Consider the following 13,666-nt stretch of genomic DNA (forward strand, 5'->3'; position numbering starts at 1 on the left):
TATATCACTCTCTCTGCAGTATCAGGGATGATGACTCGGGGGAAGGCGACTGAGGATTACTTGCATCCGCACTGGGTGCCGTCAGTTCGATTTCACCTCATTTTCATTAGCTATAACAGATATAAGGTCTGAGACTATCGCGATCTCCAAGATTGGCACTAGAATAAAGAATACACCACACTTTTTCAATCGACACGAGCTATTGAACGCCGTCTTAAGCGAAGACCTTCGTAGGGAAAGAATCACTAAATACAAAATGAGCGTCTTACGAACAAGCTTCAATAAAGTCAACATCGCCCTTCGATCTCACCGCGTGCAACTGAATGGTCCCGATAATCCGGGAAACTTTCCATTTGTTACTTTAGTTTTAACCGAGAATAGATTGCACGAGTCCATGGTACCTGGACTTTGAACAAGGTTTGATGTCTAGGCAATATTCTACTTATCTGGTCGACTACAGTTCACCACCAGAACGTTGGATCTATGTCAGCCATTCAACGCTCATGTAAGGTAGGCTGAAGGCCATGGCTTACCTTGACGGCTGCTATGAATCGAAATAGAACACTCGTGCCATATCTACCTTACTGGTCCACGAGCCGGGCAATAAGACCGGACCAACGGCCTCGACTTGCAACGTCCTCCTCCTTACTTCTCTTTCCTTCCTCACTTCAAACGCTTCATGCATGGAAACAACACCACTGCTAAGGTAGACAACAGTGAGGCTAAAACGACAAGATGTTGGCCAAATTCCTCTCCCTGCTGGCCATCAGCACCCTAGCATCCGCCGCCTCCTACCAACTCCGGACCTTCGCCCCCTCCGAACCAAAAGTCCACGACCAGCTAGTCAACGTCGAAGAAGAACGCTTCTGGATCGGCCTCGAAAGACCAACGACCTGGTGCCCAGACTTCAGCGGAGGCTCCTGCCCACCAGGCAACACCACCGTCGTAGACGGCTCCTTTGGCAGGATGAAGGTTCGTTTTCCCACACACTCCCTCTTCAGAAGTCACCTCCCGTTTTTCCCTACTCTACTATTCTCCTCAATTACCTTACACTCGACTTAACACCCCTCCCTCACAGTCCATGATGTCTCCAGGCCAACTCGTCTACCTCGACCCCTTCGGCGTAATAAGCTACACCGCAGGCGACGCCCTCACCTGGAACACCATGCCTCAAGGCTCCAACTTCAACTGCTTTGAGGCTGTCGAGATCTGGGACCCGGCGGACGCGACCAAGAAGCTCCGCCTCGTCAAATTCATCAACCTCGGCGACCCGGCCGCGTCGGCAAGGCCGTTCTTTTACTCGTGTCCGATCGAGGGCAAGAAGCATTCCTTTGTGAGGGTGCGGTGGACGTCGCAGCATGGGCATCGGGAGTGGGGTGTTGATTGGGACAGTCAGTGTACGGCTATGGAGGGGTTGATTCTTGTGGAGAGTAAGGTTGAGATTGGGGCGTATCAGTATGTTTGATACGGGAGGGGATAGGTCTGGTGGAAAGGGTACAGGGAATACGGTAACATGACGTTGATCATCCCAGAAATTGGAATATCTCAGCAAAGTGAAGGAACATATTTTACAATTTCATGTCAGTCTCAACTTTAAGCTACATGTACATTGATCCCACGACTAATCCAGAACAAGCTCAAACTCAAAATCCTTGCTCTTGAGCTCATACTGCGGCAGCGTCGCCGGCCCACAGGACCCCGTCCCGAGACCGTGATGCGCCCAGTCCAGCCTGACGACCGTGTCCTCCCGCTTGCGCTTGTGCAGCTCGTACGGGTGCTTGCACTCGTCCAGGTCCTTGGTGGTGTAGTGCATGGCCGAGAACGAGGCACCTTCCAGATCGCCGTAGCGGGCGCGAATGAGACGCTCAGCGGGCTTGCTCTTGTCGACCACGCCCTCTTCATCGGGCAGCTGTCCGCGGAACTCGACCCACCGGACATCGGTCCTGTTGCCGCCGTCCTGCGGGAACTCGTAGTCCACAAACAGGTCGTCGACCGTCTCCTCCCAGTTCCCAAAGGCCTGCGCCATCTTCTTGTCCGAGTAGCTCTCGCCGGGCCCACGGCCCCACCACGCGACCTTCTCCACGTTCTTGAGGCCGAAAGTGAAGCCGATGCGGGCGAAGGTATCCGGCACCAGCGGACCGCTGGGCTTGCCCTTTATCTTGATGTAGATGGCCTCGCCGTGGAAGGTGTAGGTGGTGTAGATGTCGACGCCCCACGCGAGGACGGGCGGCGCGATGCGGGAGTGGACGTTGACGATAAGACCGTGCTTCTCCTTGCGCCATTCTACGCGCTTGATGTTGTGGCTCGTCTGATGCAGTCGGCGATCCTCCCATTGCTGCCCGAAGCGGCCACCGCGGTCGTTGTCGGTGAGGGCGCGGTAAAAGTCCACGACGAAGGGTGTGGTTAGAAGCTCGATATGAGGGTGAGAGGCTTTACGCCAGGAGGTAAGGGTGCCGAGTTGGAGGTCGAGGCCCCAGGTTGAGAGGCCTGTTGCGGAGGTGATAGAGAGTAGGGAGGGAGAGGTTTGCTGGATGGTGGGAACGGGGTCGAGGAAGGGGTTGGAGGGGGAGGAGAGGATTGTGGCCATGGAGGGGGCCTTGGAGAGGGCGACTTGGCCAAAGGCGACACGATGGCCTTTTTTGGCCCAATTTGTGCCTTTGGTGAGGAAGAAGTCGATGTGGAGGTAGGCCTCGGCGGTGAGGTTCTTGGGAAGACCCTTGATCTTGAGGTGCGCCTTGGTGTGAGGTTTGATGCCTATGATGTGTCAGATGAGCTGTATGGAAGGGATCGGGGACAAGAAAGAAATGGGCAACAAACCTTTGGGGATTTCGACCTCCTGGTCGCCGCCGATGACCATACCGTCCGCAACGATGTGCCAGGTGGCTGTGAGATGGTCCAAGGATACGATATCGTAGCGGTTGATGATGGTGACCTCATTGCCCTTGATCTCGAGCGTCTGAACGGGCTCAATGGCCTTGCCATACTCGACCAGGCCCGGGGTAGGCGTGTGATTGGCGAAGCAGAGGCCGTCAAAGACAAAGTTGTAGTCGTTGGGGACATCGCCAAAGTCACCCCCGTAGCCCATGTATTCCTCACCATCATCGTTCGTCGTACGGAGGCCCTGGGTATTGTTAGTACGTGTTCGAGCGATGTTGGAGAGCTTCTAGTCTTACGTGGTTGGCCCATTCCCAGACAAAACCTCCCATCAATCGCGGATACTTGTAGAAGGCGTCAATGTACTCCTTGATACCACCGGGGCCGTTGCCCATGGCGTGAATGTACTCGCACAGCACGAGCGGCTTGGCCCAGTCCTTCTGTGACGCCGTGTTGATAATGTCCTCGGCAGAGGCGTACATCCTGCTGTAGATATCCGCAGTCGACGCATTCCAGTCACCCTCGTAGTGTACCAGACGTGACTTGTCGATACTCTTGATCACGTCGTACATGTGCTGGTGGTTCTGCCCATAGAAGGACTCGTTGCCCAAAGACCACAGGATGACCGAGGCGTGGTTCTTGTCGCGCTGGACCATCTGCCTCGCGCGATCCTCGTAGGCCTCTCTCCAATCTGGGTTGTCTGTGGCCCAGCTTTCGCCCGCATTTCCGAGGACGCCGAAGCCGTGGCACTCGAGGTCAGCCTCGTCGAGGATCCAAATACCGAGCTCGTCTGCGAGGTCGTAGAGGCGGGGGTCATTGATGTAGTGAGAGGTACGGATGCCGTTGACGTTGAAGTGTTTCATCAAGAGCAGGTCGCGCTTCAAGAAGTCGTAAGGCACGGCGCGGCCCGAGTCTGGGTGGTGCTCGTGGCGGTTCACGCCACGGATCTTGATGGGATCGCCGTTTACGCTGAAGACCCCCTTGATCAGCTCCGCGCGACGGAAACCCACGCGCTGAACCAGGCTGCACTTCTTGAAGTTGAGGACTAGGGTGTAGAGGTATGGAGTCTCGGCCGTCCACTTGCGTGGGTTCTTGACGCGGATGTCGAAGCTATTGTGTCGGTCAAAGATCTTCATGTCCTTGGCGATGAGCTTGCCATCAGCGTCGAGGAGCTTCATATCGACGTAAGCGCCCTGGCTCATCTCGACGTCGACCTTCAAGGTGGCATCCTTGTAGTCATCGTCCAGCAGAGTGTGAACGTGGTAGTCGATTGGATGGAACTTGGGGAAAGCGTGGAGGTAGACATCTCTGAAAATGCCGCTGAGCCACCACTGGTCCTGATCCTCGAGGTATGTGCCGTCGCATCTCTGGTAGACCTCGACGGCGAGAAGGTTGTCCTCGCCGACCTTGACAAAGTCCGTGACGTCGAACTCGCTGGGATTACGAGCTCCTTGGGAATAGCCGACTTCCTTGCCATTGACCCAGACGGTGAAGGCAGAGTCGACACCCTCGAAGCGCAGTCTCAGCTGGTGGTCCGCAAAGTCGTCACCAACTTTGAAGGTCGTCACATGTCGGCCGCATTCATTGTCATCGTAGGGAATGTTGGGCGCATCAACGGGCCAGGGAAAGTTGAGATTGGTATATTGGGGACCCTTGCCGTAGCCCTGGCATTGCCACATGCCAGGTACGACAATGTCGTCCCACTCTGAGGTGTCATAGTCGGTCTTGTAGAAGTCCCGAGGTTCATGGAAAGGCGATGTTGTCAGGTGGAATTTCCATTTTCCGGAAAGTAGGAGTGACTTGGACTTGGATGTATCCCTAGTAAGGGCGTCCTCTTCGGTATTGTACAGGAAGAAGTAGCTCCGTGGTGGAAGGGTGTTGCGATGGAGAACTTTGAGGTTGCTCCAATCGGGAAGGCTCTTTGGGAACGAGTGAGTTGGAGCTTCAACAACAGTGGAGGTTGTCTCTTGTCTGGAGGGTCCGGCTGTGGATGATGATCCCTCACTTGACGAGCTACCTAGACGACGATGGCGGCCTAGCTTCTCCATGTAGACACTCAGATGGAGGTCAGTCTCGGAAGAGATGTCGACGTAGTCATCGGAGATGTCGGACATGGTGGTGGTAGTACAGAGCTCGGCACCGGCGACCGAGGCGGAGGAGGATGCGGATGTGGGTTCAAGGGACGGACAAAGACGGGGACAGTGGAGACACGATGAACGGAGATGAGGAATTGACGGGGCATGCAAGTCGGTATCTCGAGTAGCGTGGTGGTATATGGAGTAGTGTAGATAGCAGGTCAATTTCACACGATAATGAGCTGTTGAGAGTGGATAGAGGTTTGAAAGTGGTGTCCTGGAGATTGTGGAAGTGGAGGAGCACACTGGCGATTGGAGCTTTGGGGTCGGAGCTGGTGAGCTCTGGCACCATCTTCATACGAGCCGAGCTCCCAGGTGTCAGGATTCCACGGTCAGGAACGTCACCTGAGCACCCGACCTGAGACGGTGCAGCGTCAGGGAGTGCGGGGGAATCACGAGGGAACAGCTGCAAGGGGAAGGATTCGGGGAAGCGGGGTAGCTGATGATTGGTCGAGAGGGGCTTAGGTAATGCTTCAGAGTTGGAGTTTAAACTTGGGGGCCTGAGGATTACCTAGATTCGCCCTGAGTCCTGAGGCCACAAGTAAGGCAACAGGGAAACGAAGATGCACGTGACATGTCAATGCCTGTTTCGCTCTTGGGATGTCGACCGAACACCTGGAAGGTCTGGGTGCCTGAGGTGGAACAAAGCACCGGCCGGGAGCATTTCGGATATCCTCGGCCTCAGCTCCGACTGTGAGCACCTCAGGCAACTTCTTCAAACTCCAAAGTGGTGGGAACCGTTGCTCTTTTCAAAGGATGATATATCAACCGCTCCACGCATCACCAGACCAGCCCGAATCCCCTGCGTTACACGAGCCGTTTGCTCTCTGTTCTAGACCAACTCCCGAGTCATGCTGGGGCTCCATCCGAGAATTTCTCCATTCCACCAGCGTGTTCAGCGACCAATCCTTTGCTTCTCCTCATGAAGCGGTACGTTCCGCCAGGGTCCAACACCCAATCCCCGGACCCGCAATTCCCCAGTCGGTGCTAGCGCCGAACTGTGGCCTCGGCCTTCAACCCCGTCTGGGGTTCGGGGGAGCCTCTCCACCCGGTCTTCGTTCCTCCTTTTCCCGAGCTTTTTACTTTTCTCCTTCTCTTATTGTGCCTCTTTTCTGTCGCGGCTCGCCCAACCACCTATTCATGGGTCATTAGCCTCGGCGTTCTTCCGTGACAGGCTTAACATTGTATCCCTACTACGGATACTGCACTGCAGTAATTACTCCGTAGCGCGTGTTTGAACAATTTGGACTTGCGGCAACGCGTTCTTGATCTCACTGCGCCGCATCCGTCACGGCCTAAACTTGCTCCAGAGTAGCGTACCAGACTTTTTTGCCGGGCATCGTGCCGGGCACTGCATCGGCCTGCCGCCGCCACCATCTCTCTGTTGGTTCGACATGCCTTGGCTGACGCTGCTCATCGTCCAAACCGGAAACCGGCGCGTCGCATGTACACTTTGAGCTGCGCTTCCCCTCACCAGCAGCCCATCTCGGGTCTCTCGTGCTGCCTTGCATCAAGAGCCGACATGGATAACCACACGAATCACACGTCGCATTGTAATTTCTGCCACGCTAGGATTGGATCTTCTCCGATACCTGGGGTCGAAATCCAGGCGAGATGGGGTAACCATGAGGAGGCGAAGCTGTGCGGAGGAGATCCGTCTTTCAAAGTTGGCGCCGTCTTTACCAAGTGCTACAGGATTAGCGATTGAACTGCTACCTAGTAACGACTTGCGAGCGCAAGAACGGATCATATCATAACCTTTTCTCTTGAGCCCCGTCAAGTCGCCGCAAGACTCCGCTGAAATCTCGTCCACGTGCCGCGGCTCCGTGTTCCCCGTGTAAACCAGCCCATTGCCTGGTTGTCTCTCGCCATGTGGGGAACACCACCAACGTTCACCCCATATCCAAAGCTGGGACTGGGGGCCGGGTTTACGGTGTGTGGGAGCACCGCAAGATGGGGAAACTCATGTAACGGTAGTTCGAGGATGGATACCGACCCGTTGGTTGGGCCAGCGTTGACAAGCGTCCCTGTCTGTTGATCCCATGCCTTGGCCAGATTTTTGCTTTCCTCTTTAAAAGAATCGGCCCATCTCGCGCATCTCTCTCGCGCGCGTCTGCTTCCTCCCCAGTTGCCACTTTCGAACAAAACAGCAGAAAACGAGCACGCTGCGGTCCAGTTGCCCAATCCCGGAGCCACAATGGCAAAACTCGAAGACGAATTCAAGGGCCAGGCGGTGGTCGAACACGACAATGAGCCACCCGCGTACGATGAAAAGGCCGCCGTCGGCGAAGTGAAGGAGATCAATGCCGCCTCCGTCGCGTTGGCTGCCGCCACGGCGGAGCAGCAAGTGAACTGGTGGTCGCCCAATATGATCAAGTTGTACGGCATCATGGCGATCGGCTATCTTGTAAGACTTTCTGAACCTACAATGTTGGTTGAGATGAGCTAATGAATATGCTATCCATCAGGTGTCAACTATGAACGGCTTCGGTGAGTTTACACACCACGCAGTTGATCGGATGTACGTTTATCAGCTAACGATATTTCTCAAGACTCGTCCCTCATGGGAGCGATCAACGCCATGCCACCCTATCAAGAGACCTTCGGACTTTCGAGCGCCGGTTCCACAACTGGTATCGTCTTCATGATCTACCAAGTCGGCCAAATTTGCAGTTTCCCGTTCTGCGGCATGATCGCAGATGGCTGGGGTCGAAGATGGTGCATCTTCATCGGCTGCTTCATTGTTCTCATTGGCACCGCTATCCAAGCACCTGCCCAACACCTGGGACAGTTCGTGGCAGGCCGATTTGTTCTCGGCTTTGGAGCTTCTCGTATGTCGCCCTCCTTCTCACCAGCAATCACGCGAATCCAGATCTCTAACATTTCATAGTCGCTTCTGCTGCTGGACCTGCTTACGTCGTCGAGCTGGCGCATCCTTCCGCCCGTGGAACCATGGCTGGTCTCTACAACAACTTTTGGTGGCTTGGAAACATTTTGGCCGGTTGGACTACCGTGAGTATCACCACTATGTGCCATGGCGGCCAAACATCCTAACTGACCACGATAGTACGGATCGAACCACCACATCAAGACAAGCTGGGCATGGCGAATCCCCACCGTCGTCCAGGCCGCTATGCCTGGAGTAGTCATGATATTCATCATGTTCTTCCCCGAAAGTCCTAGATGGCTCATCTCGAAGGACCGCGCGGAGGAGGCGCTCGCGATCCTGGCCAAGTACCACGGTGACGGCGACGTAAACTCCCCCGTCGTGCAGCTCCAGTACCGCGAGATCATTGAGGATCATCACTCGACTACCGACGAGAACCCCTGGTGGCAGATGAAGGAGCTCTTCAACACTAAGGCCCGCCGATACAGACTCTTCATGGTTATTGCCATGGCCTTCATCGGCCAGTGGTCGTAAGTAATACCCTTTTACCAGCGAACTTTGCAGCGTTTGGCCATTTAACTGACTATGCTCTCATCAAAGCGGAAACAACGTCGTATCCTACTTCATGCCCGAGATGTTCAAGCAAGCCGGCATCACCGACGACAACACCCAACTCCTCCTCAACGCCATCAACCCCATCTTCTCTATGATCGCTGCTATCTGGGGCGCGACCCTCCTCGACAAGCTCGGTCGGCGCTTCATGATGCTGGCTGGCTTGGCCGGCTCGCTCGCCTCATACATCATGCTCACGGCCTTCACCGCCGAGTCGGCCAACCACAAGAACCTCTCGTACGGCGTCATTGTCTCCATTTACGTCTTTGGTATCTGCTTCGCCTGGGGTTTTACGCCGCTTCAGACGCTGTATGCTGTCGAGTGTCTCGAGAACCGCACCCGCGCCAAGGGATCTGGACTTTCCTTCCTATTCCTTAATGTCGCTATCATGATCAACACCTACGGTATCTCCGTCGGTATGGAGAAGATTGCGTGGAAGTTGTACCTTGTGTACATTGCCTGGATTGTAAGTTCATACCAACACTTTTTGACATTGGCTGTGACGGTTGCTGACGAATTTAGTGCATTGAAATGGCAATCATCTACTTCTTCTTTGTTGAAACGGCTGGCAAGACGCTGGAAGAGCTCAAGTCCATCTTTGAGGCGCCCAACCCGAGGAAAGAGTCAACCAAGAAGACAAAGGTTGCTGTCGACGAGGCTGGTAATGTCGTCAACGTCGGTACGACCACTTCTGGTATCTAAGTGACAATGCCTTGAGTACTATACATAGTCCATCCGGTCACTTGATCATTGAAAGAAATAAAGAAAGGATGAAATGAGAGATGAAATAATGGAAGGAAGAAAAGAGATGACAGAGAGCATGGAGACACTGGGCTACCTCCCAACTTAGGTACTTATGCTCGACGCTTCTTCCACGATACCCCCTAATTTATATAACAAATCCTTTTCATATCCCGCTTCTGGTGGGATTGATGAATAATATTGATTTGGAGACTCCGTTATATCGTTCAATTTTTGGAGAAACTGACTCTCGTCACTGCACTCGCTCCGTACCAGACTTGGTATGAATGTTACACCGAGCCATGCCACCCCACCACCACGCATTCCCGACGGGGCTCCGCCAATCGAATGCCCCCATTCCCGCCGTCTGGGCGAAATACCCTCGTCGTTCTTCCAAATTCATCTCTTCTCAACTCAGCCATCTACCGCTTCCCGCTTCTGGCCAGGTCCCATGCTCTTCACATTGCGCCCATGGGGAAAGCAGATCCTCTGGGATCCGAATCTTGGGACTTGGCCCGTCCGTCGTGCAGTCTGCAGACCCCCATCGCCAAAGAGCCAAATAAGTTTGCCGGTCCACCGCGGCTAACGTGGGCGAGCCGACTATACGGAAACGACGGGACGCGTCCCTGACGGCTTTCTGGGGGTGTCAAGAACCAAATCCAAGGGACCAGCTGTCTGTCTTGCATCACGCCATGACGGTAATTGCAGACCGCGGTCATCCCACAGAGGGAGGGTGGTAACCATCATGTGATGACCCGGATGACAGGCCTCGATTTCCTCTTTGGGTAATCACGATCTTGGGCCGAGAGGATGGGGGGAATGCTTGGCTATGTACGTTGTTCCTGGGACCTGCGTGTACAAATGAGCTCGTCCACTATGTGCTCCCAGTGGCCCCTCTTTCGTGGACCTCCAAGCGGAAGCTTTCCTTCCTTCAACGGTAAACGGGAGTAGTGCGGCCGGCTTGTCGGGAAGCTTGGGGCCGCAACCTCATTTGACTTGGCCATGGCTTTGGAGAGTTGATTGATGGAATTTGGGGAGCTGTAGTCTTGACTCGTCTCATTTCCGGCGCGGAGTCACGATGGTCTTGCCCGGCTTCTTGATGTCGACCTTATTGTCAGTGTGCCTTGTGGCCCGATACGTTTCTTTAGGATGCCGGCGATCCGACGGTATGTTGATGGGGAAGAGGCACTCATTCATTTATAGCCCCGGCGTGAACCACGCCCTCGTCGATCTTGCTCCTTTTCTGTTACATCCCCACAAGATCCTATATCACCTGCCGGTATAGATCCAGAGGTGACTTCACTGCCCGCCTCTCATCCGTCGACAAGTCGTCCTCTAAAGACAAGAAGTCTTTGGCTCATGATGAAATACGCCAACCTCCTCCTGGCGGCCCTCGCGGCTCCGGTCCAGGCGGCTTTCACCTGGAAGAACGTCAAGATTGGCGGCGGTGGAGGATTCGTTCCTTCGATTCAATTCCATCCCACAACAAAGGGCGTAGCGTATGCTAGGACCGACATTGGCGGGCTGTATCGCCTCAATGCCGATGACTCGTGGACTCCGGTGACCGACGCCAACGGTTTTGCTGATGATTCTCACTGGAACCGGTGGGGTGTCGATGCTCTTGCGCTGGATCCCCAGGACCCGAACAAGGTCTTCATCGCCGTCGGCATGTATACCAACAGCTGGTATGCACATTGCATCGTTCTCAAATGCTTGACTGTATTGACGTAGATCCTAGGGACCCAAATAATGGACAAATTGCCCGTAGCTCCGACAAGGGCGCGACCTGGTCCTTCACTGACCTGCCTTTCAAGGTGAGAGTTGCTTCCACTTTCATCAATCGCAAGCACTGACAACCGAATAGGTCGGAGGCAACATGCCTGGAAGAGGAAATGGCGAGCGTCTTGCAGTAGACCCTAAGAACTCTAACATCATCTACTTTGGTGCCCGAAGTGGTAATGGACTCTACAAGAGTACCAACGGAGGCAAGTCCATTCAAAAACATCTAGTTCGATGCGCATATGATTGACACTCGATCACTTCTCAGGCACAAGCTTCTCCAAGGTCTCCTCCTTCACCGCAGTTGGCACCTTCCGTGCTGGACCTGCCGACAACGAGTACAGCGGCGACATCCAGGGCATCAACTTTGTAACTTTCGACTCAACTTCAGCCGCTCTCAGCGGGGCTACTTCAAGGATCTTTGTTGGCGTTGCCGAGAACACGACTTCATCCGTTTATGTCTCCAACGACGCCGGTTCAACTTGGTCCGCAGTTGCTGGCCAGCCTGGCAGATACTTCCCTCACAAGGGAAGGATTCAGCCCACAGAGAAGGTAGGTGATGAAGCACTCCCCGAACGACTGACAGCCATTTAATGAGGAGAAATAGGCTCTCTACCTGACGTACTCGGACGGTACTGGTCCCTATGACGGTACTTCAGGTTCCGTATGGAGATACGACCTCACTGCCAACACTTGGAAGGACATTACCCCTGTCGCGCCAGGCTCCGACCTGTACTTTGGTTTCGGTAAGCTCCTGTTCTTAATTTTGCCCGACTCGTCAAGCCAATCAGCAAAGCCAGACCGTGAGAGCTCTCATGCTGATCTTATCAAGGTGGACTGGGTCTTGATATGCAAAAGCCCGGTACCCTGGTCGTTGCGACTCTTAACAGCTGGTGGCCGGATGCGCAACTGTTCAGATCAACTGATTCTGGGGCGACATGGAAGAAGATCTGGACGTGGGGTACCGACGGCAACCAGAACATCAGTTATGCTCAGACCAGCCCCAAGGTATGTGCAAAATCGCTTGACTAAAACGTATTAAATGCATGTGTCCGGAAGAGCTCTTGCGCTGACAAAGAGTAGGCTCCTTGGATCAAAACCAACTTCCTTGACGTTGACATTAAAGATTTGGGTTGGATGATTGAATCCCTTGAGATCGATCCCCTCGACTCAAACCACTGGCTGTGGGGAACTGGTCTGACCATTTTCGGTGGCCACGACCTTACCAACTGGGACACAGGCGCCAAGGTCAATATCCAGTCTCTCGCAGATGGAATCGAGGAGATGTCCATACAAGAACTCGCCAGTGCTCCCGGAGGCTCAGAGCTGTTGGTTGCTAACTACGACAACAACGGATTCACATTCAAGGCCAAGAGCAACCTCGACACATCACCCCAGACCACCTGGACTACTCCCATGTGGGCTAGCTCCGTAGGCGTCGACTACGCTGGTAACAAGGTCGCCAACGTCGTTCGCGTCGGCAACACTGCAGGCACCCAACAATTGGCTGTCAGTTCAGACGGCGGAGCCACTTGGAACATTAACTACGCCGCCGGCACGACGCAGTACGGCGGCACAGTCGCGTACTCTGCCGATGCCGACACGATTCTCTGGTCGACCGCAACTCTCGGAGTGCAGAGGAGCCAGAACCAAGGTTCCCTCGCCGTCGTCTCCAGCATACCAGCCGGCGCCATCATCGCCAGTGACAAGAAGAACAACACCGTCTTCTACGGCGCCTCCGGCTCCAGCTTCTACCGCTCCACTAACCTCGGCGCAACGTTCACCACCTCCGGCTCTTTCGGTTCCGCCACCGGAATCCGCCACGTCGAAGCCCACCCGGCCAAGGCCGGCGACGTTTGGGTCTCGACCGACGTTGGAATCTTCCACAGCACCGACTACGGCGTCACCTTCACCCAGGTCTCCACCGCCCTCACCAACACGAACAAGATCGCTCTCGGAAAGGGCTCCGGTACCAACTGGAACCTCTACGCCTTCGGCACCGGCTCCGCAGGCCGCAGACTCTATGGCAGCGCCGACCTTGGTGCCTCCTGGACGGACCTCCAGGGCACTCAGAGCTTCGGCGCCATCGACAGCGCCAAGCTTGCCGGCTCCGGTAACGAGGAGAACCTGGTCTACGTCGGTACCAACGGACGCGGTGCATTTTACGCCTCTGGCGCTATTGCTTCCTCCGGTGGTGGCGCGACCACTGTCGCGCCGACATCAACTAGTAGGGCTTCGAGCTCCACGGCCGCTGTGACCTCCTTGACTTCCTCTGCTAGATCTTCTACCTTGACTACTTCGACCACGGTCCGAACTTCAACCAGCTCCGCACCCGCGGCCACGGCGACGAACCTGGCCCCGCAGTACGGGCAGTGCGGAGGACAAGGGTGGACTGGTCCTACGCAGTGCGTGTCGCCGTACACTTGCACCGTCGCAAATCAATGGTACTCCCAGTGCCTTTGAATAGGCAAAGGAGGAGTTCCATCATTAGTAGTGGACGAGTATATAATACGAAGAGTGTAGAAAGTCACGATACAGATGATGGATGTTTCCTTTCGCTTGTAGGATGAACGACTATAGTCATAATTCATTATTTGTATGAATGTCCGCAACGAGCCTGTACCTTGCGTCGACCTAG

At 54.7% G+C, this 13,666-nt stretch overlaps 4 protein-coding genes across 4 annotated transcripts; 3 read left to right on the forward strand and 1 right to left on the reverse strand.

Annotated features, from left to right (window-relative positions):
- Nucleotides 1-735: 735 nt before the first annotated feature.
- CCOS01_05266 (uncharacterized protein) lies at nt 736-1,465 on the forward strand (the record flags this gene model as incomplete). Its single annotated transcript, XM_060453446.1, has 2 exons — nt 736-972; nt 1,079-1,465. The coding sequence occupies 2 exons, from the start codon at nt 736-738 to the stop codon at nt 1,463-1,465; spliced, it is 624 nt and encodes a 207-aa protein (XP_060315218.1).
- A 156-nt stretch (nt 1,466-1,621) lies between these two features.
- CCOS01_05267 (glycosyl hydrolase family 2) lies at nt 1,622-4,988 on the reverse strand (the record flags this gene model as incomplete). The annotated part of the gene is made up of 3 exons (XM_060453447.1): nt 1,622-2,754; nt 2,818-3,121; nt 3,174-4,988. 3 exons carry the CDS (start codon nt 4,986-4,988, stop codon nt 1,622-1,624), a joined length of 3,252 nt encoding a protein of 1,083 aa, XP_060315219.1.
- A 1,891-nt stretch (nt 4,989-6,879) lies between these two features.
- CCOS01_05268 (uncharacterized protein) lies at nt 6,880-9,210 on the forward strand (the record flags this gene model as incomplete). The annotated part of the gene is made up of 8 exons (XM_060453448.1): nt 6,880-6,942; nt 7,138-7,416; nt 7,478-7,499; nt 7,562-7,840; nt 7,900-8,021; nt 8,077-8,426; nt 8,497-8,974; nt 9,031-9,210. 8 exons carry the CDS (start codon nt 6,880-6,882, stop codon nt 9,208-9,210), a joined length of 1,773 nt encoding a protein of 590 aa, XP_060315220.1.
- Nucleotides 9,211-10,611: 1,401 nt separating this feature from the next.
- On the forward strand, nt 10,612-13,491 carry CCOS01_05269 (fungal cellulose binding domain-containing protein; the record flags this gene model as incomplete). The annotated part of the gene is made up of 7 exons (XM_060453449.1): nt 10,612-10,934; nt 10,988-11,063; nt 11,114-11,222; nt 11,297-11,580; nt 11,636-11,774; nt 11,861-12,036; nt 12,112-13,491. 7 exons carry the CDS (start codon nt 10,612-10,614, stop codon nt 13,489-13,491), a joined length of 2,487 nt encoding a protein of 828 aa, XP_060315221.1.
- Between the last annotated feature and the right edge of the window lie 175 nt (nt 13,492-13,666).

The sequence above is a fragment of the Colletotrichum costaricense genome (genome assembly GCF_030867565.1).
Source record: "Colletotrichum costaricense strain IMI 309622 chromosome Unknown Scaffold_5.1, whole genome shotgun sequence".
Lineage (NCBI taxonomy): Eukaryota > Fungi > Ascomycota > Sordariomycetes > Glomerellales > Glomerellaceae > Colletotrichum > Colletotrichum costaricense.